The 27177-nt window shown below is 40.3% G+C and overlaps 1 protein-coding gene and 2 long non-coding RNA genes across 3 annotated transcripts in view; 1 reads left to right on the forward strand and 2 right to left on the reverse strand.

The window, feature by feature from the left end:
* On the reverse strand, nt 1-26952 carry LOC126865730 (omega-amidase NIT2-A-like). Its single transcript, XM_050618579.1, has 3 exons — nt 26370-26952; nt 25801-25969; nt 1-197 (listed from the first exon to the last, which is right to left on the reverse strand). The coding sequence occupies exons 1-3, from the start codon at nt 26451-26453 to the stop codon at nt 166-168; spliced, it is 285 nt and encodes a 94-aa protein (XP_050474536.1). The 5' UTR covers nt 26454-26952; the 3' UTR covers nt 1-165.
* LOC126865949 (uncharacterized) overlaps nt 1-27177 on the reverse strand; it is a 60961-nt gene that overhangs the window by 10011 nt on the left and 23773 nt on the right. The window lies entirely within an intron of this gene.
* On the forward strand, nt 17677-24620 carry LOC126865937 (uncharacterized). The gene is made up of 2 exons (XR_007689734.1): nt 17677-17764; nt 23677-24620. It is a non-coding gene; the product is annotated as an uncharacterized LOC126865937 (long non-coding RNA).

Raw genomic sequence — 27177 nt, forward strand, 5'->3', positions numbered from 1 at the left:
TTACAATAAACGTATTTTTTTTTCAATTTTTAAACAAAGCAAAAGTGGATAACAATTTTTCAAAATGTAAAAATCAACACAATGGTTGGTTTCTTTAATTAATCAATAACGTTTAAAGTTAATTAATGTCCAGAGTGGTTTGTACATTTTGTATTTCGCCGTATTTCAACGTTCGATGTGTAAATAGAACTTGATGCCTGAAATATCGAAAAAATAATTAAATCCGATCGTTCCGTCGAATTTGCAAATTGTATACTCGTGTAAAATCGAGTGCGCTTGTGTATGCTGATACGAAAAGTGGTAGTATATTTTTCTTTTTTCGATTATCGTTATCACTTTTTGTGTGGAAAAATTAATTCCGTGAAATGGAAGTGCAATCAATACGGCTTATCACGAAATAATAGCACAACGACGGTACATATTGGTATTGACGTCAGCTTCACAAAATTTCCCGAGTATCGCGGTCGACTATTTGGGTTAAGAATTCATTTTCAAGGTTCTACAAGCACGAGTATCTTATGGATATGAAATTTTCAGTGTACATTTTAATAACCATATTCCATATTGCATGCTGCGGTCCAAGAAAAATCCGCAGTTAATATTCTGCTAATCCCTGCTGCTTTTAAAGACCATAAGTAGTCGTCCGTAAGGTTTAAAAGATTTCGAGTAGATTTGTATTACGTATTTTATCTTCTAATTTTTAAAGAGAGGATCGTGTTTAATTAATTGAAAATGACGAAACTGTAATGGGACATTATTATCAAATATTAAACGTGGTTCCATTGGGTACTTTTATGGTCTTTGCGAGATATATATGCATTATACGTTGCTATTGGCAACGCGTAGCGATGAACGATGGAGAGCAATACCTTCGTTATCTCGTCTCGGTTGTGTACATATCAGTAATGCACAGTACTCGTACTAAATATCTTACAAATTCCATACAGATTTTCAGATTAGTTTCGAATAATACCAACACGACCATGATAGTCACAGTACAGTATTAAATGGTGCCACTATGCATAATACACTCCTAAAATGTTTCTACAAATATATTTGTCCGAATATTTTTGTCAGCTACTATATCCTAACCACGATTTATTAAACAATATATAGATTTAAAAAAGAATATATAACGACATTACTTGTTTAGGCTAGATTGGTTTAACTTGTATAGTTTTAGTAACTGTGTAAGATCAAACAAGAACTTATCGTTAGTTTGGCGAGATTTGATTACACGAAGCAACATAATTGCTTTGAAACTCAGGACAGAAAACAATGTCAACCGGTAGACGCGTTTGTCTGGTGAACGTGTAACGCGTGAATAATAGATAGCGACAATCACGCGAACGCTAGTTACAGCTGACTTGGCTTACATTGTAGCATTCAAACTAGAGTATACGAGCCGTAAGCACTATTGAAAGTTCAAAGGCCGACTAGTGAGCTTCATCCTATCTCATTTTTTAATCAGGCGATGGATCGACGAATCGTATTGATTTCGAGGATTATTATAGTTCTGTGGAAATTTTAAAGCGCGGTTTGTCTAATCTTGTCTCGTTAGCTACAGACTCTTTGGCGAGCAGCCTGAAACTTGATCCAGTTTCGAGAAAATGAAAAATTCGTTTCTTCTCTTTGCTTCCCTGTTCCTTCTTTCCTCCTTTTTCCCTTTTTACATCGCGTTAAGACCCGTTAAATAATATTGACTGCCGTGGACGCTGGCTGAGAAGTGCACTTTATAACTAGCTTTAAAATCACTGACGTCGATGAGGACAAAGGTAAGTTAGAGGGTCATTTATCTGAGCTGGTGTTATTCGACCTGAACTCTGCAGCTTTTCACAGTTTCTTTCGTTTTTCTTTTAAGAGCAGAGATGTTAACTGGTCTCTTGTTACGTGTAAGAAAGTACGTGTATGTACTAAAGCTTATTTATCACCAATTGGTTGCTCAAAGTCGAGATATACATACCTATATTATATTAATACGTTACAGAAGATTACGCGTTAGTTAGCTTATGAGAATTTATAGTGTGTCACAGATCACAAAAGCAGAATGACTACTTTTTCATAAACGATATATGTATATGAATTGAAAGTTTAACTATTACGTCACATACTTCTCTCGATAAACGTCGTCGAGTGCATATTGTTAAAGAATATTAGCCATTTGAATTCAATAGTTTCGAAGATACTAATGCTTCTGTGAAGTTTTTGCAGGCTGTTAATTTTTTATTCAGATACTACAAATTTTAAATAACTTCGATTAGAAATAAAAATCACATTACATTAACGCGTAGAATGTAACGTAACGTAGATAATGTAAATATAAATTATATTACAAGGAAACAATACGGTAATTGTAGGTAATGTGAAACATTCTGGTTAAAATTGCATCCTTTGAAGGCTAGGACACACAGTACTTACGAAGTAGATTAAGTAGCAAATGGGGTACTTAAGAAAATTCATGTTGTCATTGTTTAATAAACATCTTCAGCTAATAGCTTTCTGCAAAAGCTGGTTTAAGTTATGCTAGCTTATTCCTTATTAATTGCAATTATATTGTTCGTATCTCCTAGAGGATTAACAATCCATTTTTATAATGGATAATAAAAGTAAATTCCTATTAGGTTGTCCCAAGTTTCTTTCGCTTTATAAAGAAATGACAGTTATGTTATTCTATATTATTTTATATTAAATTGGAAAAGTGCTAAAATATTTGATAAAAATGTTAAGAAATTCTGATATTGATTTAAGCGTATCGATTTATCTGCTCTTCATATTTGATCAAACAGAAATTGTTAATTATGATTTCCACTTAAAAGCGGATTGCATATTATGAGGATAAATTATCAAATTCATCTCTAATATACACATTAGAGAATCATTCATAGCCGTAATCCTGTTTACCGCTAACATTCCTGGTACTCAATCATTCATTAGGAGACTGCTCTAGCCGCACAGAATACACCTGTAAATAATTAATCGCCATTAATATTCCATCGACTTTTGAAAATCCCTCATGTGATCTATTTCATGCGATGAGAATATGTATAAATTGAGATTGCGATCGACCATCCTCAGTCGGATAAATCGAGTGATTCAAATTATAACACAAAAAAAAGTTAAAACTAGTTACATTATCTTTTTCAATTTTTATGTATTATTTGGCGGAAGAAACTTTGGTAATTAGTAAGTAAAGTTCACCTCCTTAATGTTAATGATTTTAATATGTTATTAAGCTCAAAGTTCTAAGGAATTTTCTATATATATATACATATACATAACTGTGTGCGTATATATATAATATACGTATAACAGCCAAAGTTCAGCTCTCAAGTGTACGCAAAACTTTTATGTTCATTTTACGCTATACCAGTATGTTTCATGAATTTGTTTGCTAACAGTATCGAAACAAATAACAAGCAGAGGACGAGCTATTCATGAATTGTTTTGCCAGCGTGTACGCTCCCAATATTTTCTATTTGAGAAAACATACTTGTTGCTATTGCAACTACAAATATTTTTACAGTCGACGCTTTTGCCGTGAATCATTGGCTAACATGTAAAATCGAGAAAAAACATGGTTTATTGTGATGGAAATGTGGAAAACCGCAAAACCGATATAGAAGGGAAAATAAAGGAAAGGAAGGTAGGGATAAGTAGAAGCTTGGGGCCAAGTTTAATTCACTGAAACCGAGCTGCTTGTATTATCACAAAACAAAATTGCCAGTACGTCATTTCCGTACTCTCGTCCTCGCGAAAATGGTTTTGCTCGTGAAGAAAAAAACGAAGAGACAGGGAAGAGAGGAAAAAGCAAACGGAGAGCGCTTTTAAAAAGCTGGCGAACCGTGTGTTACCACAACGAGACACGCGGTGCTATTTGTCGCTTTAAATTGTGTCGCAACTCGTTTTTGAGATCTTTGCCAGGGATGCGTTAAAACACGCTGCAAATATATTTCTGGCTTTTCTGGGGTTTAACTGAAATATGACAAATAACGTTGTAAAACATATGTACTTATGACTTACAGAGTAATTGAGTGTACAAAATATAATAGCCAGCGATTTAGGGCTTTAAAAGATCAAAAGAAAAGAAAAGAAAAGAAAAGAAAAGAAAAGAAAAGAAAAGAAAAGAAAAGAAAAGAAAAGAAAAGAAAAGAAAAGAAAAGAAAAGAAAAGAAAAGAAAAGAAAAGAAAAGAAAAGAAAAGAAAAGAAAAGAAAAGAAAAGAAAAGAAAAGAAAAGAAAAGAAAAGAAAAGAAAAGAAAAGAAAAGAAAAGAAAAGAAAAGAAAAGAAAAGAAAAGAAAAGAAAAGAAAAGAAAAGAAAAGAAAAGAAAAGAAAAGAAAAGAAAAGAAAAGAAAAGAAAAGAAAAGAAAAGAAAAGAAAAGAAAAGAAAAGAAAAGAAAAGAAAAGAAAAGAAAAGAAAAGAAAAGAAAAGAAAAGAAAAGAAAAGAAAAGAAAAGAAAAGAAAAGAAAAGAAAAGAAAAGAAAAGAAAAGAAAAGAAAAGAAAAGAAAAGAAAAGAAAAGAAAAGAAAAGAAAAGAAAAGAAAAGAAAAGAAAAGAAAAGAAAAGAAAAGAAAAGAAAAGAAAAGAAAAGAAAAGAAAAGAAAAGAAAAGAAAAGAAAAGAAAAGAAAAGAAAAGAAAAGAAAAGAAAAGAAGAAAGATAATATGTTGCGGCAGTTTAAGTCGATCTAAGAAAATAGATAACGGGAGGGGGGGGGGAGGGCAAAGCTAGTTAATCTGGAAAGAATCCAAGCGTCAATTTCAAGCATTTACAGAGAATCAAGCGGGCTGGTTAAGGTCGTGAGTTGAGCAATTATCCCGCGTTAGGTTCAATCAGGTTAGTCCCACGCGAAATTGATCCAACCATGCGAAAACGAGTGTATTCTGATTTCTGTTGCAGATATTTCTGGATTGTTGATTTGTTTCCGCTTGTCATCGAAATTTTTTACCAACAATGAACGTGTACGTGAAAGCAATCATAATTGCGGTAATCATAATAGTGTCGGTTCTTCTTTATATTTTCCAGTTTGTAAAGATTGGTAAGTTGATACTGATTAATTATGCGATCGAAATCCTATATAATGGCTACAAAAAATATTTGCATCATTATTCTCGTTTCCTAATGAATCGCTGTTTTAATCAAGTTTTATATTGCATCAAATTTCTGTAGTTACACGAAAGTACTAAATTATAGAAAACTTGATATACACGGATTTAATTAATTGATAAATTAGCCAATATATAGGCATTATTATTTATTATATTATATATTATAGGCATTATATATTAGTAATGTATATATACACTTTTGAATTTTAGCCTTCTTAGCCTTCTATTCTTATATCCTTTAAACGTGATTTCAAGCTACAAGCTACTTTAACTCAAATAGCTCGATTTCAAGTTCTAACGTATACTGTAAAGCACACTTGCGAAGTGAAACAGTAAACACGATATGAAAACTCTCTCCCCAGTAAGAAATCGAATATCCAATTTCAATCGTGCTTCATCGATGAAGCATCAATGCTACGTAAAAGCATCGTGGCAGCCGCAATGCGGATCCGTTGAACAAAAATTTCCTGGCGCGATCGTTTTCGTAACGCTATTAGCCGTTTCAGTATCAGGGATGTTTTAAAAATCCGTATCGGATTGTACCATGAAGCATTGTACCATGAAGCGCAATAGCGCTTCGTTTATTTATTTACGAGAAGTGCCGATCAACTCGATTGCACTGCTCTTTTTTTTTTGTCGAAACATACCGTTCAACGCGTTCACGCTTCACTTCATCAGCTATATCAGAAACGTTACACTAAAGAGTCAAAAGGTTGCCAAATATTCGTGCTTTACCTTTTGTTTGTGTGACGTTCTGTAATTGGTTTTCCAATTCAAGAGGTAATTTATACATTAGTTTTTTCTTTATTTGGTTTACGATTATTTGAAAGAAAAGTAATTACGAGAGGAAACTCTGATAGACTAGCGGCAAGCTACGTTCGGAACCGAGCGCGTTGTGAATTGACAATCGTAACCAAACATCGCGACACAGTTCACCACACTACGTGTACAGCATGATCACGCTGAGTGGCGTTGAAACGGTTAACGTAACTGCGCGTACGACCGTCGAATGGCAAAGATATTCAAGCTGAGAATCGTTTTCAGATGTTACAAACAGCTGTGTTGACTTTCAAGGAGAAACCATTCGACATGATCTTACGTTTGAGCCGGGACCTTCGGTTTGCAGTTTCTGCACCTGCTATAATTCGAGGCTGAAGTGGTGCCAGTCGATCGTATGCGACCCGCCCGTAGTGAGTATATGCTCATTACTTAAACACTTAACACAACCAGAGAGAAACTAAAGCACACCGTTAACGCTTGCACGCTGGTCGTTAAAGCACATGCTACGCGAATAGGGTACACAACGATTCATCTAACTTGCCTTGAATTACTTTTACAAAGAGAAACATGGACAGGAATAATTTTTTGTTACGAGTCGTTTAATTTATTCGTTCGTTAGAACGATTGGTCTGACAAATTCAAAGTCTTGTTCCGTATAAATATTTTTAAACAAGTACGTCATAAGCTTTGTATATTTTTTTTATCGCAACGAAACTGTTCAGAGAAATGTTGAAATTATTAATTACAAAAGAAGACATTTACGTTGTAAAAATGTTAGCGAAAACATTTGTGAAAAAGTTACTTTGTTATAAATTCTACAAAAAGAAATATTGAAAATCACGCGCCATTTATTCAGTTGCACGTATGAAAAGTATTTTGCATTCGCGCAAAAGAATCCCTTAAGGATACATATTTTATAATAATTGGAGTGTCAAAGTTATTACGCGGATTGGCGTATACGTGCCTTTTAATGAAACTAGGTTATTCATTTGTTATTCGTTCCTAACTTTCAACTTTATGATTTTTGCGGAATAAAATTTTATATTCCGGTTCAGTTTATAAATGATTCATTTTGAATTTAATAAAATTAGAGTTACAGCAGTGCAATTTAATAAAGAACAAATAATCATTTGTACTTTATTAAAATGTTCTTTTAGCGTCTCGTTTTAATATTTCTCTAATAATATTTTGTTAACCGTTATATTTAAATGAAGGTTTTCAAAGCAGAGACGTACTTTAACGTAGGAAATGGACGTACATTTATAATGAGAATTCAGAAGCAAAAATATTTCATACAAAAATAAATATTCCCCATGTAAATAGGTGTAAATAGCTACGTTATGACTTTTATATGTATCTAACGTTTTTCCATGCAAGCTAACGTATATTTACTTCTTCGCTTCTTCGATTCTGAGTAGTAAAACCTGGCATTCATGCGGTTGATAGGTAGTTACGCGCTGACAACGAAAAACATAAAATGAATAAAAAGCATGAGCCATCCTATAAAAAAAATAAAGCTGCTTTTATCTTTCATTATATATTCGTCAGAATATTGTTAATAAATATTTAAGTTCAGATTTCAGCTTAAATAAATGCATAGGATTGGACATTTATTTATATATGTATCTGTGAACGCTTTTTGACATAAAATTTTTATAACGACTAAAATGACATATTCCGATATTAAATTAATTTGATGAGAATAAAAACTGAATTTTTTAAACGAGATTTTGTATGAAGTTACATTTATTGGGAAAAATTCATTCTTTTATAATATGATAAAACGAGACTCATAGTCTGTATAAATCATTTCATGGAATATTATGTGTATGTACATGTGTTCTACGCTTTTATTATAAAAATGCTAAATGAACATAACGATCAAACGCATCGACAAATGCATTGAACATATCGATTGTTATTTTGAAAAATTGATTATCTTTTATTTGTTTCGAACTACAAATTGATTGAGACATTCGTGTTTGCTAAATTGCGAATTTAACGCAATGAAGTCGTCTGAATCCCTTGCGAGCATGTAAATATAGCGTCGAATTAACAGGTCAATTACTTGAGGTTGGAACTGAAAGAAAGAGAAAGATGGAGGAGGTCTTGCCTTTGAATGCTGGACACTTCTAAAGCCCACAGTTCGCTGAAATTGCCAGAGAATTCAATTAAATGGCAAATTAAACCATTGAACTGAATCTGTTTCCAATCGTGAGCTTGGAGGTTCTACCCTTTGAATTTTTAAACCAGTCACCCTTCTTTTGTACGTATGGTAACGAATATAATTCATAAACTAATGAAGTGTGTAATTCAATTGAAAGCTCTTTTCACTGAATCCAGTTTAGACTAAGAAAAATGATATAATAACGAAATTATCAATTTACAATTTATAGAGCGTATACTTTATTCGAAAGTGAAGTTTATTACTGCAAATATTAGTTGGCTATTTATAGCCTGTTTGAAAAGGTGATTTAATTTCGATTGATTTTCGATAAGTTTTTGTTGGTTTACTCAGGTTAATTAATCTCCAATAAAATAGAAATACCAATCCGGTAGTATAATTGCTTTCTTGCTTATTACCTTTTTACTAATTAGCGATGCACGATTCCAGACCAGTAAATATTTTTCCATCGGGAGAAGTCAGGTCGAGAGATGCAAGATTTATACGCTCGTTCTGTCAGTTATCCCAGTGTCTGTTACGCGATAGAAAATGAACGAACTGAATAATAAATGCATTATCGGCATGAAGATTGCTTGATGTAGGCCACCGCTTTTTTTTCTATCCTTCCGATACCATTTTTCTTTTTTTTTCTTCTTTTTTTTCTTTTTTTTTTTCTTTTTTTTTCTTTTTTTTTTTTTTTTTTTTTTTTTTTTGCGAAACACTTTGCTAGTCGTGAGAAGCAGCAATTCGGTAATACGAGCGGTAATACGAGCGGTAATACGAGACAAAGCGATTCAGAACTCGAATTCATTTGTTGGAACGACGCCATGGGCAAAAGTAGATAATGGAAAACTTTCTTCCAAAGACCATTTGATAGCGCCGACGTAATCAAGAGTGTGACGATATTGCCAGAGACGTTTCTGCAAATAGAAGACTAACTTATTTACGAATTGCCGTAACACGATTGCCGCTGGTAGTATGGTTAGTAATCGCTTTATTGAATTTTCGCTTGATGTGACATCGTCGAGAGTTTCTAGCGAAATTCTTCTCCCTGTAAAACTATGTTTCTACAGCAATGGCTGTAATTTTCGAGTTACCGTTTGCGAAGAAATCTTTTTCTTTGTTACGTGTAATAGATTATTTTTAAGTTTTAAGTTTTAAATTACATTGGTAACCTTCTATAATTTATTACTCGAAGGTGGTAATTTTTTCTTAAATAGTTTGTTTTTCCTATAATTTATTATAATATATTTTACTACAGAATCCTCAAAAACATGATGTATGTATATATATCCTGAAATATTATCAGTCTATTGTCAAGTTATAGAACATTATGGAAATTGCCAATTAAAGTCATAAAAAACAAAAAATAAGGAAGTTCGTTAAAATATGTGATTTTCCAATCAAGATATAGAATTTATTCGAGTAATATAGATTACGGTAGAGATGGTGACGGTAACAATGAGTGGACTGATTCTTCGTGCGAAAACAAATTGGAAGCGCAGAGCGATGTATTGTTTCAGCGAATATCGATTTTAAAGCACGGTTTTAAAGTACGTGTGCGTTTGACTAGGTGTGTTAATTAATATTGCTGTCTGATTTTCGATATGTAAATACAATATCTACATATCTTTAAACTTATGATAATTGAACTAACAATTATTTTAAATTTAAATTAAACATGATAATTGAACTAACAATTTTTTTAAATTTAAATTAATATTTATCCTTTTAAATGCAACAATTTTTTTTAATAATAATTTCACGCGTAAGTCAGCTGCGCACATATTTGATCGTTCTTTAAAGCTTGAATCTCTGCGAAGAGAAAAAATCTTTCAACCAACAAGAACTGGTTCTACGTTTTCTATCCATTTCCTTCCAGATAAATCTCTCTCTATCTAAAATCCTTATTTCCGTATTTCCTTGAAAAGGTTAAAGTCGTTTTGTATAAAATCCAACGTAGAGAAGAAGGAAGATCCGCAAAAGATTCTTTCAGCTTTCCCTATGTTTGAGCTCGAATCAAAGCAATCCTATTCCCAATAGGGTGACTATGCGTTTAACTTCTCATAGAATCTCTCTGATTCCGTGTGATACCTTCGGTGTTTTTGAAGTATGTAATTGATGTCGTAACGTCGACGCTTTGCAGTGCGAATTCAATTTTGAGTTGCAATTTCCCTGTTTGCGTGGCAAAAGCATAAAATCGATAAACACGTTTTCTTTGCCGATGGCGCACTGTAAATATAAATATTTGAATAAATATCGCGAATTTCATGTTGCTAAAAGATTTATACTATTTATTCGTAAATAACTGTTGGATATGTTTAAGTTGAAACCACTGCATTAGGTCTTTTTTCTTGTTTAAAATTATTTGTATTGGTAAATTGAATGAAAGTTCTAACATGTAATTTGTTCTTCTCTTATAAATAGTTTACGGAGGATAAAGCGTGGGTAACTCACGACTGTCGCGATCATGACACTATACATACCTATGTATAGCACGTATACTAAGCTAACTAAAATAGCAAGTCAGAGAAATGGAAACTTAGGAAAATCTAAAGGAAGATAAAACGTTCGAGCCTTGCCAGGAATATAAGATGCTAAGTAATCTTCCTAAGTAATCTCCTCCAGCTTTTTCTAGTTTGATCAATAATTATTAGTACATGTTAGGAAAATAAATAGAATTTTTGTTCTCAAGCGAGGTATAATTTAAATTTTGTATGTACACAAAAATGTTAAATATCTGTAATAAACATGGTATAATCAATTTTTTTACATAAAATTATATTGTATAGGCTATTGTTATTTAAACATTTTAAATTGGATGAAGGAAAAAAATGACGCAAATAAAACGTAGGACATTTTAATTAAAGAGACTAATATAGAGATTTATCTACTTAACTGTGATTAAATCATCTCCACTTAACGCTCTACCTCTTCTATTAATTATGCTTCGTTAAACTATGATTACAGAGGATGGGTTTTTTGATAAAATGACATTCTGACAAATATATATAGATCGATATATATATAGATATAGATAGACAAATATATAGATTCTTACAACAGTAGTTATGAATGAACAGTAGTTATTGTATCAATTCCGTTCTTCAGAAGCTTCATTTGTGAAAAGACAATTCGCCAGAATATGGATTCACTGTAGTTATAGCTGTAGGATTTCAATCTAGTTGACAGACTTGCTTTACGTAGAGAATATCTGTCTCTTGTTCTACCTTATCGCGATTCTCTCCTCATCTTATACGCTTTGTCGAGCAAAGTAATATTGGCATATATCTCGGCTCTGGTTACAATCATTAGTTTCCGCCTAAACGGTTAGAATCACATAGCTCGCGCTCTACTCTCGTTTATTCAACATTCAGGCCATATGGTCGCATGCGACGAGTTTTATGTTAATTCCGACCGATTACAATACCTTTCTTTCGTTTACAAGGAACGACGAGACTGGCAGTTGCGTGATTTCCAATGCAAAAGCCGCGATATCTGCACGATAACCTAACCTCAACCGATTTTGTTGTACTATTCTTATGTGGACTTCGTTTGTACCACAACTTCGTCGTAACAAAAATAGAATACGTAGAACACGGCATTCCGTTATGCGATATTGTCGATTCCTAACATCCGAAAAATCAGAGATAATTTTTTCCCTACAGTTGTACATTTGTGTGAAAAATTACGAACGTAAAGTTGTTTGGTGCATGCACAGTCCTCCCCTCCCCTGCATTTGCGTGGACATGCTAGAAAGATTCACTTTTCCACGGTGAAACTGTATGAAATGTATTATAATTTCATTTTTACAAAGGTCGAACATCCTACTATGCATAAATTTAATATTAATATAAGCAGGTTTCGTGTTAAGTATTACATCTGACGTATAAGCACACGTGTGTACGAGCCTTGGTTTTAAATGTCTTATAGTAGACACCGAAAAGATTATTCAGTTGGATATCTGACTCAACATCAATATTTTACTAGGAGATAACATGTTAAGAACACGTTGGTGGATGGCATGGGAGATGATGAATGAAGACATACTTCTGTGAGATACATAAAATAGTAGTCAGAACGTATTTTGGCGCTTGGGGACAGCAACAGCTGGTGATACTGTCATACACCTCCATTTATAAACTTTCGAAAATCGATGTGACCTTCAAACTTTAGTGTATTCTGTTTCACAGCACAAAATGTTTCCGAAACGTACGTTTATTGTTACAATGAACTTGACTAATGGCTCTGAAATACTATCCTTGAAAAAACAATGGGGGAATTGGAGCAAAAAAAAGAAGGAAATAAACAAAGACCTTGTTGGTTCGTAAAAATAAAATATGCTACAGGAAAAACTTTTTCCAACGGATTGAGATGCGACGAGCTTTAAAAGCTATGACGCGAATCGAGCGTTTGTCTACAAGAGCGCATTTTCGGTGGATATATAGATATACATGTATATGTGACGAAATATACTAAAGCAATATTGACCCTTTGTCGCTGAAAGTATCAAACTACAAAACTTCCTTTCAAATTTTCAGAATAAGGAAATCAGGATCATGATAAATAATTGGAACATAATTAAAAATAATATATCTTCTCTATAAGATAATGAATACATTGGTTCATTTAATTTTTATGGATATTCAAACGCTTCTGTGAAATAAAACGTCAAGATTATAGAGTATAAAATTCATAGCTATGAAATAACTAAAACTCTGATGTATTATTAAAAATATACGTTAGGTTGTATGTAGTGATACATACAAAGATTACATGTACAAACCCATAATTAACACAATGCTACCGCAACCATTCTGCAATCTACCTTGCCCAAAACACTCTTCCAGTCACCTCCAAACTCTTCAATTCTCTCCACCTAATCACCCACAAACCATTCACAAACATGCAATTCTCGACAAAAGAAGAACTTATCGTCAGTTGTCCTTAACATCTCGTTCATTCATTTGGTCCCTATCCCCCTATTTCCTCCCACCGTGATGATCGCACTACATTTTTCCACATTTTCTACATTTTTCTCTATTCTATTCTCTGGATGACCTGAATTCTCGAGCAGTCGAGTGACGATTGATCTGTACAATTGATCGATTTCTTTTTACTACAGCCATGCAGAAAATTTCGCCTTGGAAAAGAATGTTGTGATTTCGAATGCCTGGATCACCTGAAGAACGTTACCGGAAGTGGTAAAATTTATGTCCTTGAGTATAAGAAATCCTCCAGCTCCTCGACTCAGCGACAAACGCTACTCTGGGTGATGAGCGTAATGGTGCTATTGCGGCTTGTTTAATTTTTCAACAAGGATCCAGATGGCGCCGTTGACGGAATTCTTTCGCTATAAACGTCAACGATCAACATCAGCCATCAGGCAATTTCATATTTGTGACTTATTTCTTCTGTGTTATTTCTTCTAATTTTATTGTTAGTTCTTCAATTTGTATTCCAAAAGATTGAACTCTTTTTACGTGCGTGTGTGTTTTTCTTTTTTTTGTAACTCGTCGAGTTGCAATTCTAATTTTTGCACTTCCTCCTTCATGTCCTCTATGTGTTTCTCGAACTCTTGTGTCGTCCTGTCTTTGTCGGAACATTCTACTTGAAGATCAGCGAGTTGATGCTCGGGATCGTAATTCAATTTTTGGTCGTTAGCAGTAATAAGCTCACGTAACTTCACTTTTGAACTTGATCTTGTTTGGTCTTGATTGTGTTTTCGTGGTGCTTGTGGTGTTCTAAAAGTAATCGTCACGTTACTTGCATTTTTAGTGCACATTGATACACTGCACTCTGCAGTTCTCCTATTTTCAAACTTGCTTCATTTAAGGTAACTTTATGAATTTCCGATTGATGCTTTAACATTTGATGTAAGCCTTCTATTGCTGTTTCACGTTCTTTCAACTGTTCATTAAATTCGTTGTTTAGCATATCCACTCGAGAAATTCCGAGTTCTTGAGCATCGTTTCTTCTTTTAGAAATTTGGCCTATTTTCTCTCGCCTGCTGCTACATGTTGCTGTCATTTTATCAACTTCTTTCTTCTTTTTTTTTCTTTTTTTTTTTTTCTTGAACTTAAAATCTTGATTTAAGGTTTGTGTTTCACTATATGATTTATTATTATTAACTAGTTCAACATTATTTTCAGTAGATTTTTTTTCGCGTGATTTTTATACTTATTTAAATAGTTTTACACGAACAAATGCATCGTACGTCAGATATACCATTTTTAATAAATTGTCGCCTTTACAACTCGAGTTACCTCTGAACGAGTCGCATGATTGATCAATAAGCCATGAGTAATTATGCAAATTCAGTTTTTTTTTCATCTATCTATCTGAATATTATAACAAAGACTTTACATTGAATATTTTATTAAAATTGTAAGTTTTTCATAAACGCTTCAAAATCCACAGTCTATTGATCAACTCCTCTATCCTTTCTCTTTCTCCTCACTAAAATAGATAAATTCCTAATGTAGTTTGTGGATAATATTTCTTTTTTTTTTTTTTTCTAAAGCAAATCACATTTATCATCTGATATATTTTTTTAAATAATTTCTGTCTGTACATTTTCTTCTTTTCCCTTACTCCTCTTTCTCTTTCTAATGAATTCTTTTTATTCCGTAAAATAGTTTTTGTATATTCAATTTTGTTAAGTGCAATCCTTATTTCTGATAACTTACTTTTATTAGATAATTCTTGTGAATCTTCTACTACATCTTCCATATCATTTTGAGTGCGGCTTCTACCTTCAGTAAATTTAATATCTTGAACCGTATCATTAATTTCAATAGCTCTTTCGGTATCAAGTAAATCGCACTTATTATTTAATATACCTTTTGAATTGACTTCTGTCTCTGTAGTTTCTTCTTCTGTATCTTCTTCGAGTTTTCTTCGTTCTTCTAATCCACCTTTCTCATTTTCTAGGATCTTCCTTGTTGTTACGCCGCCTAAAACATCTGCACGCCAGCCCGCGTCAGCTCGCACCACCGGACAACAACCAGCCTGCGTAACGTCACTTCGACCCTCAATAAACCTAAGGACCCACCATAACTTTCACTTCCCTGTAGTGTTTCGCCATGTGTCTTCAATCCGTTTGTCTTGAAGAATTTCTAAAGCTTAAAAATATTCTCGAAACACAGTCGGTTTTTAGAGAGGTCCTTGGGTTTATTAGACGTACTTAAAACACGGAGAAAACGGGTATGCACCCATTAGGAAAATCCGAATAGCCCTCTAATAAAACAAGCTATGTTTTCCTCACGCACACAGTCATCTATCCACCACGATGGTAGGAGACTTCCTACTCATCCCTTCGAGCAGTAGTGCAGGTCATGACCAATCGACACCGCGGTTCGTTACCCTCACTTTTCCTAACGAAAGTGGGGACAACGAATCCGCGTTCTTTAGGCACAGGGGCATACCCACACCGAACTTTTCTTCTGTATTAGAAAAAGAGCGACAGTCAGTCTAAAAACTAACGCCTAACGCGGCAGTCTACACATAGCGCGAGAGTCGCATACTTTACGAAAATCTTTTGTCGGTTCTCGGTGTTGTCGAACATACATCTTCTCTCCTAAATATATTATAGTGCTAAGTACATTAATACATTAATCTCCATTATAAGAGCCCTGCTCTAGCGTACATATCTATCACATCTTCGTGCGACAAGTTGTTAACTATTTATTTCTCTACGTCAGTGTAATCTGTAAAGTGTTGGAAATATATAATTTATAATTCAGTGAATCACAGTGTTATACAAACTCAATCACCCCTATTATCTCAACGGAAATCAGGGGATCGATCAATTCGTGGTGTCGATTGATATAATCGTACGACCCCCGTTGACGTCTCTCCTCGCGGTTACGTCTCCCCGCAATTGGTCGGAATTTACACTTGTATTTTCATCTTCTTTAACTTCGACTTTATCCGATCTCCTAGGTCTGCCTCTATGTTTCGCTTCATCAGTTGCTATTACACCCGTTACTGCATTATCATTTTCTACAGATTTATACCTATCGCTATCACTAGCTGTGTTCGTTAAAAGAACTTCCCTTCGTTGACGAACTTATCAGTTGTTTCGTTTTCACTATCTGAAATTGATTTTTGTTTAACACCTCTTTTTTCTTCTTTGGCAAATTTATTTTCTACATTTTCCGATGCCTTTTGTTTATTAATTATTTCAGACTTGTCTTCGATTAATTTCGTCTTTAAAGCGCTTCGCAAAATTTTATTTGTGTTTGATTGTCTGGTTTGATTATAAACAATTTCTTCAAATTTTGGCGAAGTAGCAGGCTTTGCAGCAACATTATAACGACTGCTCCGTTTACTACTATCTAACATAGATGGAGATGGATTCTTGTCATCTTTATTCTCTAAAGACTTCTCTTGTGTATTAGCATCTAAATTTCTCGACATAAGATCTGCTGAAGTTTTTTATTCTGTAGTGTCACACGCATTTTTCGCTGTCATCATTTGGTCTTCTTCTATAAGCAAATGTTCATTATTGTAAGCATTATCTCTTGCTTTTTGTATGGATTCTAATGATATATTTTGTTCAACGTTGTCTATTGATTTTGTATCATTTTCAGCAGTTGATTTACTAACTGCTTCTAATTCCTTCGTTTCAATTTGGTTTTCTTTATTTGTATCGCCGTCCAAAATATTTCTCATTGAAATATTATCCTTCTTGTTATGATCTTTTTCTGCTTCTCCTAAACTTTTACTTTTTTTGTCGAACCGTTCTTGTAAATTTTGAGTATCTTGTGACGAAGATGGTGACAAATCATTATACAATACTGCAATATCTTCTTTCCTTCGTTTCACAGACTCTTTCTGGTATTCTGTTGAGCTATTGACATCAAACATTAAGTCTGTTTTAATGAAAATATAATCCTGTGAAGCGGTGTCAATTGATACTTTCTTTTCATAAGAATTTTCTACATTAGACTGCAATTCTTTTGAAAATTCTTTCAAAACCATTTCTTCATTTCCTACAGTAACGTCTGTTTTCTCCAAGCTTTTGTTCAAATTATTAGAAACTAAACTACCCTGATAACTCCGACTAGTCGCTGCTTTAATAGTCTCCTTTAACAGTTTTCTTAACTTGATTTCGTTCTGCTTCTGCATAGCGTCTAGTATGGCCCGAATACTTGGATCCACACCAGTAGCCATAGGGCTAACAGAAGATGTGTCTTCTGATTTTTTGCTCATAGTGGTTATTGTACTGTTGTTGGAGTCTGTACTAGCGAAGCTATTGCGACGAGTACGATAATATTTAAAAGAATCCAGTTCTTTACCTGAATATTCTTCTTTTCGTGACCAGTTTCAATTTTGGTGATGACCGTAGTCCGCTTTCCGTAGAAGTCGTTTTCACGCAAAGTGAGCTGATCTGCAGAGGTCCGCTGATCCCTCAATCTTCAATGATGCACGTATGCCGAAATGCGTAATTTCGCTTTCTTGAAGTTGATGGATCCTGGCACGGATCGCCAAAATGTCACGTAAAGTTGGTACTTGGGTGGTAGTAAGAAGGCTGCGTCGTAACCCAACTACTTATTTTCCTTTATAAAACTTTATTATAAACACAAAATAACACCGAATCGGAGAATAGGGGTTGTATGAGCACAGCAACTAGAAGAGGAACAAGAACTGTCCAAGCTGGGTGAAGTCTCGGTTTATATACGTTTTGGTTTTAGGATGTTGAGGGGCTAGGTGTAGGTTATGATAGTCGGTCGCCTCGATCGCCTCGCGCTCGTCGCAGGCTTCGATGGCGTCCAGGGGTAAGAGGAGGAGAATAGCAGCAACAACCCCGGAGGTGTCCGAAGAGTTGGAGGCGCAGATGAGGACGAGCTCCCCGGCGGACATCAGCGCGAGCCTGACGATGCACGTGTCCGAGATAATGCACGTCGCGACGACGTCGTCAAACCTCAAGGGGACCTACATCAGATCCCTGAAGAACGCGGCGAGCTACATCACCGCCGCCTGGAACACGGAATCCTCGAGGAGGACGAGGCCAGCGCGAGACACCGACACGAGGCTGTCCGTGCTGGAAGAGGAGAACGCAGCCCTCCGCCAGGAACTGAGGAGACTGGCTGCACGCGTCCACGAGTGCCCGCGATGCACCGACGCGACGCCCGAATACGTCCGTCCTCCGCGGGAAGGGGGAAACGACAGGACGCGTCTAGACGCCCTGGAAAGAGTAGTCCGAGAACTAGGACCTTCCATTCTCAGGATCGTGGAGGAACGATTCGGGGGCACGCGATTGCAACACACCCCCGAAGGACGACCGAGCAAGGACCGCTCCGTCGATCCCCGCGCTGCCCAAACAACGTCGCCCCCAAGGGAGCATGTAGTCTGGTTCTTGGTGTCGGGTACTTTCCTGAGATTTAGTATCGTATACAGCACCCGGGCAACCCTAGAAGCCATCGGAGTTGGGATACGCCCAACCAGCGCACTCGGTACACAGTACCGGTTACCTCAAATAATCGCCCGCAGGAGGCACTCTCGTCTCAGGTCGAACGGGGCCCTTTCCAAGCCCTTCCGTCTGCCGGGACGGTATCCGGAGCAGGTGGGACGCTGCTCACACGCCGAAGGCCACTCGGAGGACTTTGTCCCCCTTAAACCAGCCCTCTTGCCAGCACTTGGCCACAACCACTGCCACCACGAGTCCATACCCATAATTGGTCGAGCCGAGGGTTCGCTACTCCCTCAGAGCTAACACTCGACCGCCCGTGGTACCGTTCATATGTCAACGGTGGGACCGCGCGTGTGGATGTACCGCCACGTCTCTGCTGCACGGTTTACTTGCACACCGTGCAGTCAGACCCAGATGAGACTCACGTAAGCGGGAGTTGAGGAAACGTACCTCGACGGCTCTCCCGACGGTCTCACCCTTGGCATCAGGATCGTGGGTGCGCTACTACCCAAGGCTCCGTGGGGAAGATCTTTGTCTTACACCACAGCAACCTTCCTTGCGGTGTACATAGAGGACTCACGTAAGCGGGACGCTTGTCCCGACGGTCCTCCCTGGCTGCGGGACCGTGGGTTTGCCAGCCCCCATAGACTCGCAAAAGCGAATCCTCCCTGCGGAGTCCCCCAAGGGAGCAGGAGGACGGGGGATGGGAACTGGCAGAGACGAAGAAGAAAAGAAGGAGAAGGGGGAAGAAGACGAACGGGACGAAGACAGCAGCCGCCGCCGTCGGAGGAGAGGCGGCGAGGAAAGGATCGACCGCGCTACCACCGACGCGAGCACAACGGCAGCAGCCCCAGCCCGGCAGGACTACAGGCGCACCGAAAGCGAGCGCCCCCGCAACGCAGAAAGGACCACCGCGGACACCCAAGGCGGTCACGCCCCCTCGCGCACCGCGAACATCCGCGGTGACCCTGACGTTGAACGAGGGAGCGAGAATGTCGTACGCCGACGTCCTGGAAGCAGCCAGAACGAGGATCCCGCTATCGGAGCTCGGCATGGAGCGCTTAGAGATGAAGAAGGCGATGACGGGTGCCATCATAATCCAAGTCCCCGGAAACAAGGACAGGGGAAAGGCGACGCTACTGGCGACGCGTCTGCCCGAGACGCTGGACCCGACGGCGGTGAGAATCGCCACACCGACCAGGATGGTGGAGCTACGCGTGACCGGTATAGACATCTCGGTCAAGAAGGAGGAGTTGCGAAGAGCATTGGCCTCAGCGGCAGGATGCGGCAGCGCGGAGGTGCAGGTGGGCGAGATCGGCGCCACCAGAGGCGGCCTCGGGTCGGCATGGATCAAGTGTCCGGCAGCAGGAGCCCGCAAGCTGGCCCAGGCGGAGAAGATAGCCCTGGGCTGGTCAACCGCGAGGATAAGGGCCATCCCGAAGCGGCCGTTGCAGTGCTTCAGGTGCCTGGAACTGGGGCACGTACGCGCCACCTGCGTATCCGGCGAAGACCGAGGACACCTGTGCTACAGGTGCGGCGGGAGCGGACACCGCGCCAGAGACTGTCCCGCGTCCGCTCCCAAGTGCCCCCTGTGCGAGTCGCTCGGAGCGCCCGCGAATCACAGGATGGGCGGAGAGGCATGCACCCCCCCCCCCCCAAAGTCAAGAGGAAGAGACCGATCCGCCAACCAGCAGCAGCAGCAGCCGCGGAAGGGACGCCAGGAAGCGCCGCCGAACCAGCAGCGGCGGATGGCCGGGAGGAGGCCATGGAGGTGACCGCATAATTCAAGCGCCTGCTGCAATGCAACTTCGGTAGGTCGAGAAGAGCGCAAGATCTGCTCCTCCAGACCATCCGGGAGAACGAGGTCACCCTGGCGGCGGTGGCCGAACCGCATCGCATTCCCGACTCGCCCAACTGGATCGGGGACCTGGACGGATCCGCGGGGATAACGTGGACGTCAGCCTCGGGCGTCCTGCTGGACCGTGGCAGCGGCTTCGTCTCGAGTGGCGGGGAGCAGCGGTGGTGGCGGTATACGTCTCCCCGAACATCGACCTGGCCGCGTACGGGGACTTCCTGGATCGAGTCGGCGAGTGCATCGGAAGATGCCTCCCCCGCCAGGTACTCGTCCTCGGGGACTTCAACGCCCACTCGACGCAATGGGGAAATCCCAGGACCAACTCCCGAGGAAGGATGCTCACCGATTGGGCAGCGGGTCTGGGGCTCCTGCTGGCGAACAGGGGCTCGGCGAGCACCTGCGTGGCGTGGAGAGGATCCTCGGTAGTGGACATCACGTGGGCTACCCCGGAGCTGCTCAGGCGAATTCACGACTGGAGAGTGGCCGAGGGGGTGGAAACGCTGTCCGATCACCTCTACATACTGATGGAGGTGACCCTGGGGGCCGAAGACGACGCCGGGAGACGACGACGACCGGGAGAAAACCGTCGCCGCCCGCCACCGCGATGGCGTCTCAAGGAGAGGGACAAGGAGATGCTACGGGCGGCCACGATCGTGTCCGCCTGGAGCTGGGACGCCCGACGGACGACCGAGCAGGGAAGCATCGACGAGGAGGCGGAGGAGCTCCGAAGATACATGACCGCGGCGTGCGACGCCTCGATGCCACGCTCCGTCCCGGGGGGTGGACGCGACCAGGGAACGTACTGGTGGACTCCGGAGATCGCGGAGATGCGAGAGAACTGCGTTCGGGCCCGCAGCAGATTCCTAAGGGCCCGTCGTCGCAGACTGACGCGCGACGAGGAAGAGATCTCCAGCTGCTGCGAGGAGTACAGAGAGACGAGACGCACGCTTCAGCGGGACATCAAGACCGCGAAAGCTCGGTGCTGGACGGAACTGATCGAGGAGGTCGAATCCGACCCGTGGGGACGGCCCTACAAAATAGTCACGAAGAAGCTACGACCTTCGGCGCCCCCGCTGACCTCGGACATGGATCCGGCGTTGTTGGACAACGTCATCGGGACGTTGTTCCCGCCGGAAGACACGGACGCGAGCCAACCGGCGCCACCCTCCCCCTCCGTCAACGACGACGACCGCAACGGGATGGAGCGAAGAACTGCAAGTGACCGACGAAGAACTCTTCGAAGCAGCCAGGATGACGGCATCCCGCGACGTGGCGCCGGGCCCCGACGGAATACCTGGCAGGGCGTGGGTGGAGTCGATCGTCACCATGGCTCCCCGCCTGCGACACCTGTTCACCAGATGCCTGGAGGAGGACGCCTACCCCCGGACATGGCGGACGACCAGGTTGGTCCTGCTGCGGAAAGAGGGCCGCCCGCCGGACTCGCCGTCCGCGTACAGGCCGATATGCCTGCTGGACGAGGTGGGCAAGATGCTCGAAAGGATCATCGCCGCCCGGCTGGAGGCCCACATGACCGAGAGGACGCCCGGATGGCACGACAGCCAATACGGATTCCGCCGCGGCCGCTCGACCGTGGACGCGGTGAAGAGGCTGAAGACCATGGCCGAGGACAAAGTCTCCCGAGAAGGGGTGGCGGTGGCGGTATCGCTCGACGTCACCAACGCCTTCAACTCGATCCCCTGAGCCAGGATCGTGGAAGCCCTGCGACACTTCAAGGTCCCGGCGTACCTAGTAGGGATCATCCGAGCGTACCTGACCGACTGATACATCGTCTACGCCGGGAAGTACGGGGAGGAAAGAAGACGGATCGAGCGCGGCGTTCCGCAGGGGTCGGTGTTGGGACCGATACTCTGGATCACGGCCTACGACTCCGTCCTCCGATGTCCGATGCCCCCGGGAGCAGGCATGGTGTGCTACGCCGACGATACCCTGGTCCTGGCCGGGGGACGGTGGTGGCACGACGCGGCGAATCGCACGGAGGACGCCGTGGCATGCGCGGTGGGCGCAATTCGGAGGCTCGGCCTGACGGTGTCGCCGGCCAAATGCGAGGCACTGTGGTTCTTCGACCAGCGACGAAGAGGAACATCTCCTCCCGGACTGTCGGTGAACATCGGCGGAGAAGAGGCGGACCTTCGTCCCGAAGGCGACGGCCGCAGCCAACGCCTTGTGCGGCCTCCAACCGAACATCGGCGGAGCAGGATCGAGAGTCCGCCGACTCTACGAGGGAGTAGTTCGGTCCCGAGTCCTCTACGGGGCACCCGTCTGGGCCAGAAGCTTGACGGCCAGTCGCCGCAGCCTGACACTGCTGCGGAGGCTGCAGAGGACGACCGCCATCCGCATAGCGAGAGGCTACAGGACGACGTCGTACGCGTCGGCGACCGTGCTGGCGGCGTCCCCTCCGTTCGAGCTGCAAGCCCTGGCGCTCGAACGCGTATACGAACACCAGAGGAGCCCGACGCCATCCACCGCCAGCCAGCCGGCCCCGAACATCCGGGAGGAAGCGAGGAAGGAGACATGGGAACGATGGCGCTCGCAGCTGATCCAGGAGGACGCCGTGCGGCCGCACCGGGCCGTTCGCGCCGTGCTTCCCAACTGGGAGGCCTGGAGGGATCGAGGCGGAGCGCCACTGACCTTCAGGATGACGCAGGTGCTCACCGGCCACGGAGTATTCGGCGAGTACCTGCTAAGGATTCGGCGAGAGGCGACGTCCATCTGTCACCACTGCGAGGAAGAGGAGGACACGGCGCAACACACGCTGGAGTTCTGTCCGGCGTGGGCGGAACCACGACGCGTCCTACGACTCGAAATCGGCGAGAGCTTAGCCCCCGAAGCGGTCGTCGCGGCCATGCTCAGAGGGCGCCAGGAGTTCGCCGCCATCCGCACTTACTGCGAGCAGGTCATGCTGGCGAAGGAGCGGGCAGAAAGAAACCGGGAACGAGCCCGCGATCCGTCCAGGACATCGCAGCACCCGAGAAACACAACGCGCCACAGGGGCGCGACGCCGCCACCGGCGCCGCCGCGGCCACCGTAGAAGCGCGAAGAACCAGGAAGAGGCGTCAGGGGACGGGGTCCCCAGGATGACGCAGCAGGAGCGAGGCGCTAGGGGGCGTGGTCCCCCCCCCCCCCCCTAGCGGTCCAAGAAGAGCAGGACGCCTCCCTTCGAGGAAAGGAGAGATAGACGCCCGGGGGTAACCGGTAGTAATTCGGGAGAGATCCCGGGTGCATCTCGACTCAGGCGTCAGGACAGGCCACCGTGGAGTTTTAGTCGGTAAGAGTCCGACACTACCCGCTAGCGGGTGTCCGTGAGGATTTCTCCACGAAAAAAAAAAAAAAAAGGTGTAGGTTATGATGTAGAAAAGTGTCCGAAGGTCGGGGGTCCATATCCTATCTCTGATGTGGACGGAGGTGCGTCACAGCCTTGGTGTATGCTATGATGATAAGGTGGTGATGTGTCCAAAAGTGTCCGAAGGTCGGGTGTCGATGTATTATCACTGATGTAGGTTGAGATGTGATTGATGTCACAAGAGCTTGGTCGAATATTAACTTTCAACAACTCTTTTCAAACTCACCAGTCACAAGCCACGGTTTACTGAATACATCTTTTTGGAAAATCCTTTTTAGATTTTCGTACAAGGAACATGGTTTGTTTGACAAGGGATTTTCTTTTGAAGCAATTTGGGGTGACAAAAAGGTCTTTTTGTTAGGTAGCTTATCAATAAAAATGTTTTATTAATGACGTAACTGGAACGAATACTAACGAATTTAAATAGAATCGACGACCAAATGGAATATATCTTCTTTTCAATTTTCATAAATCGAAAGCCCTATGGATACGTATAAATGTTTCTTTTACTCGTAGTAAATTATTATTATTCTATTATACGTGTGTATACTACAGAAGGACCATACTAATAGGCACCAACAGCTTTCATCTAACATAATATTTTCATGGAATCTTATAATCATCTTCGCCTCATTGTCTCCGAATAAGTCGTATTTAACAACATTTCGAATTTCGATTTGTTGAAAAAGCCGCTCAAATTGATGCACAAATTTGACTTCGCAAATCGCCTTTTTGCACTCCCCGTACTGGCGAGAACGAAGATAAATGTTCGGCACTGAGCTACTGCTCAGTTGCTACGAGTTAATCCTCGTTTTGCTTCAAGTAAATGAAACGCTCTAATCTGTAAGACGTCCATAAGATTCGGTTGACGGTGGCTGTTTCGTGTTAATCGGTGTCTCAATTTTCTAATTTAATTATTGTGCTCGATTTAATGACATGGCGATCTGGTCCAAAAAAAAAAAAAAAAAAGTGACTCCTTTTTTTGCTTTGATATAAGATTTTTATTTTTACGTATGAAATATGGCGAAGAAGTAGTGACCTCTCTTTTATCGATGTAATCATATTAGGGGAACGCAGTAAATGGCTTCTGCAATATCATGGAACTATTCGTATCCCTCGATTAATCAAGTTCCCCTAGGTCAGTGGTTCTCAATTCTTGAAGCGTTTATCGATTAAAAAATAGTTCTAAATCTTCTTCGATTTTCTCCAAAGAATTTTCAAATTGAATATTTAAGACAACATTTAATGAATTCAAATTGAAACGCCTTATTTTATCACGTAAACGATAATTAGGAAAGAGAAAGAATTCGTATTCTATATAGAATATATATTCCATGCAAAGTGTTCCAACAATTTTTAAACCTTTACAAATTTTCCATAACATACTAAAGGAATGTCAGTAATTTGTCATCTCAGTATGCCAATTTCCTTAAATTATGCCAATTGCCAATGTATGCCAATTTGTATAAAATTTAAATCCACCTTTTATTGGTAATCTAAAAATCATTACTTTCTTCAATAATATAGGAAATAATACCTTAAAAATTGCTCAAGAAATACGCAAAATGCGTCGAAGGTAACCGAGCCAAAAAGATAATAAATAAATAAATAAAAAAGAAATAAATGAATTTAATAGTAAACACGTGGATACTTGTTGAAATTTGCACCATTTGACGCGAGCAAACCGTTCGAAAGGAAAACACGTTCAGCCGCCAAAGCTGTGGAATTGAGATCACTTAATTCCGTTTGAATCCATCCATTCTCGTTTAATGGCCTATTTGTTTTCAATATCATATCATTTCCAAACATATCGTTCCTGAAAGGCGAAACAAAATGGCAAAACAAATGTACAAAGGTGTATATCAACGTAAGTGTACCAGTATGTCTATATTCGAGATTATTTATCTATTCAAGATAGCAAAGTAAAAATACCATATAGAGGATTTAATTAACGTGTATATCTACGTATATATCATTATATGTAACAGTAACATTATGTGCATATGCGTATAATATTGGTTAAATGTTAAATGTTAATATTGGTTAAATGCGTTAAAGTGAAATGTTATTATGTTAGTTTTTTGCTAGTTAAGTATTGATCGATTAAGTTACTGTACCTTTGTTCCGATAAATGCGTGCCATTTCCTCGAATCTAATATCATAGCAAATGCCAATACCTATTTTGCAGCCCTTCACATCGAACGTCGTTAGGGAGTTACCAGGACTGAGTGAATCACTCTCTCGAAAAGTAATCTTATTAGGAATGTCGATGTCGAATAGATGTACCTAATAACATAAAAATGTGGTCGCTAATTCTATTGCTGCAACTTTTGTAATTTAATATCAAAGTTACCAACTCCTAAACTTTAATTATTTTTTATTTAATAACTGACAGCGTTTTTATCACTTTCTTTTATTAAAAAATCCTATCATTTAATAATGTTTAAAAAGGAGAAAAAATAAGTATAATAATATTTTAAGTATGTGAAAAATTTATACAACACAAACACATTACAACAAAAATGGGCGTTTCCCGTATCATAACGTATTTTATAAACCGTAAATTATAGAATTGGTTATAGTATACGTATGTACATATGTATATTCCTAAATTATTCCTAGATAGAGTCACTTTCTTCGCCCCAATATTTTCAAATTCAAAGCCATAAAGGAATATATTACTTACCTTTCGGTGTTTTGCTATCAAAGTTCCATCGGGACCCCAAATAGTACAGGTATTGTACAATTTATCGCCCCCTATTTCAGGCATCGTACCACCAACTACATAGATGTTGTTTTCTTTAGCTGCGTTCGATGAAGCAACGCTCGTTTCACCATCAGGAATACTCTCGGCGTATTTTGGAAAGTACTCTGCATTGCAATATTTCAATTAATGAAAAATAACTGTCTTTTGTTCCAACCATAAATTAAATTGAAATGTTTGTCAGTTTTTTATTTTTTAAATTATTAAAATAACTAAGTTTTATATTTCGACTTAATTAAATATGCAATTACTTAGCTAATAGTATATATAATAAATTGTTTCTACAGGTTCAAAATGAAAAATGAATATTTAGAAATATTTAATTACGACAATGCTATTTGTGTTAGCATCAGTGGCTTGTTACTCAACGACTTTGCTAGTACTTTTTGAAACATAAAGTTAGTTTTCAATTAACACTTATACTAGAGGCGGAATTATACATGCAAAATAATTGATAATACTAATTTATAAGTACCTAATTATTAGTATCTTAAAAAATATATTTATACAAAAATCACGATAATCATGAAAATGGGGAAATCCTATATTCTCGAATCAATTCACAATTTATTTTGTATATTAATTAGATTCCGCTCTCATCAGTACGTACTCACTGGCGACATCGAGAAAATGTATCGGCAATTCCTCGTACGACCAGAGGATCGGAAATATCAAAGGATATTATGGCGCAGCGCGAGTGGAGAAACAGAAACATATGAGCTTAACACAG

Source organism: Bombus huntii, chromosome 1 (assembly GCF_024542735.1).
Source record: "Bombus huntii isolate Logan2020A chromosome 1, iyBomHunt1.1, whole genome shotgun sequence".
NCBI lineage: Eukaryota > Metazoa > Arthropoda > Insecta > Hymenoptera > Apidae > Bombus > Bombus huntii.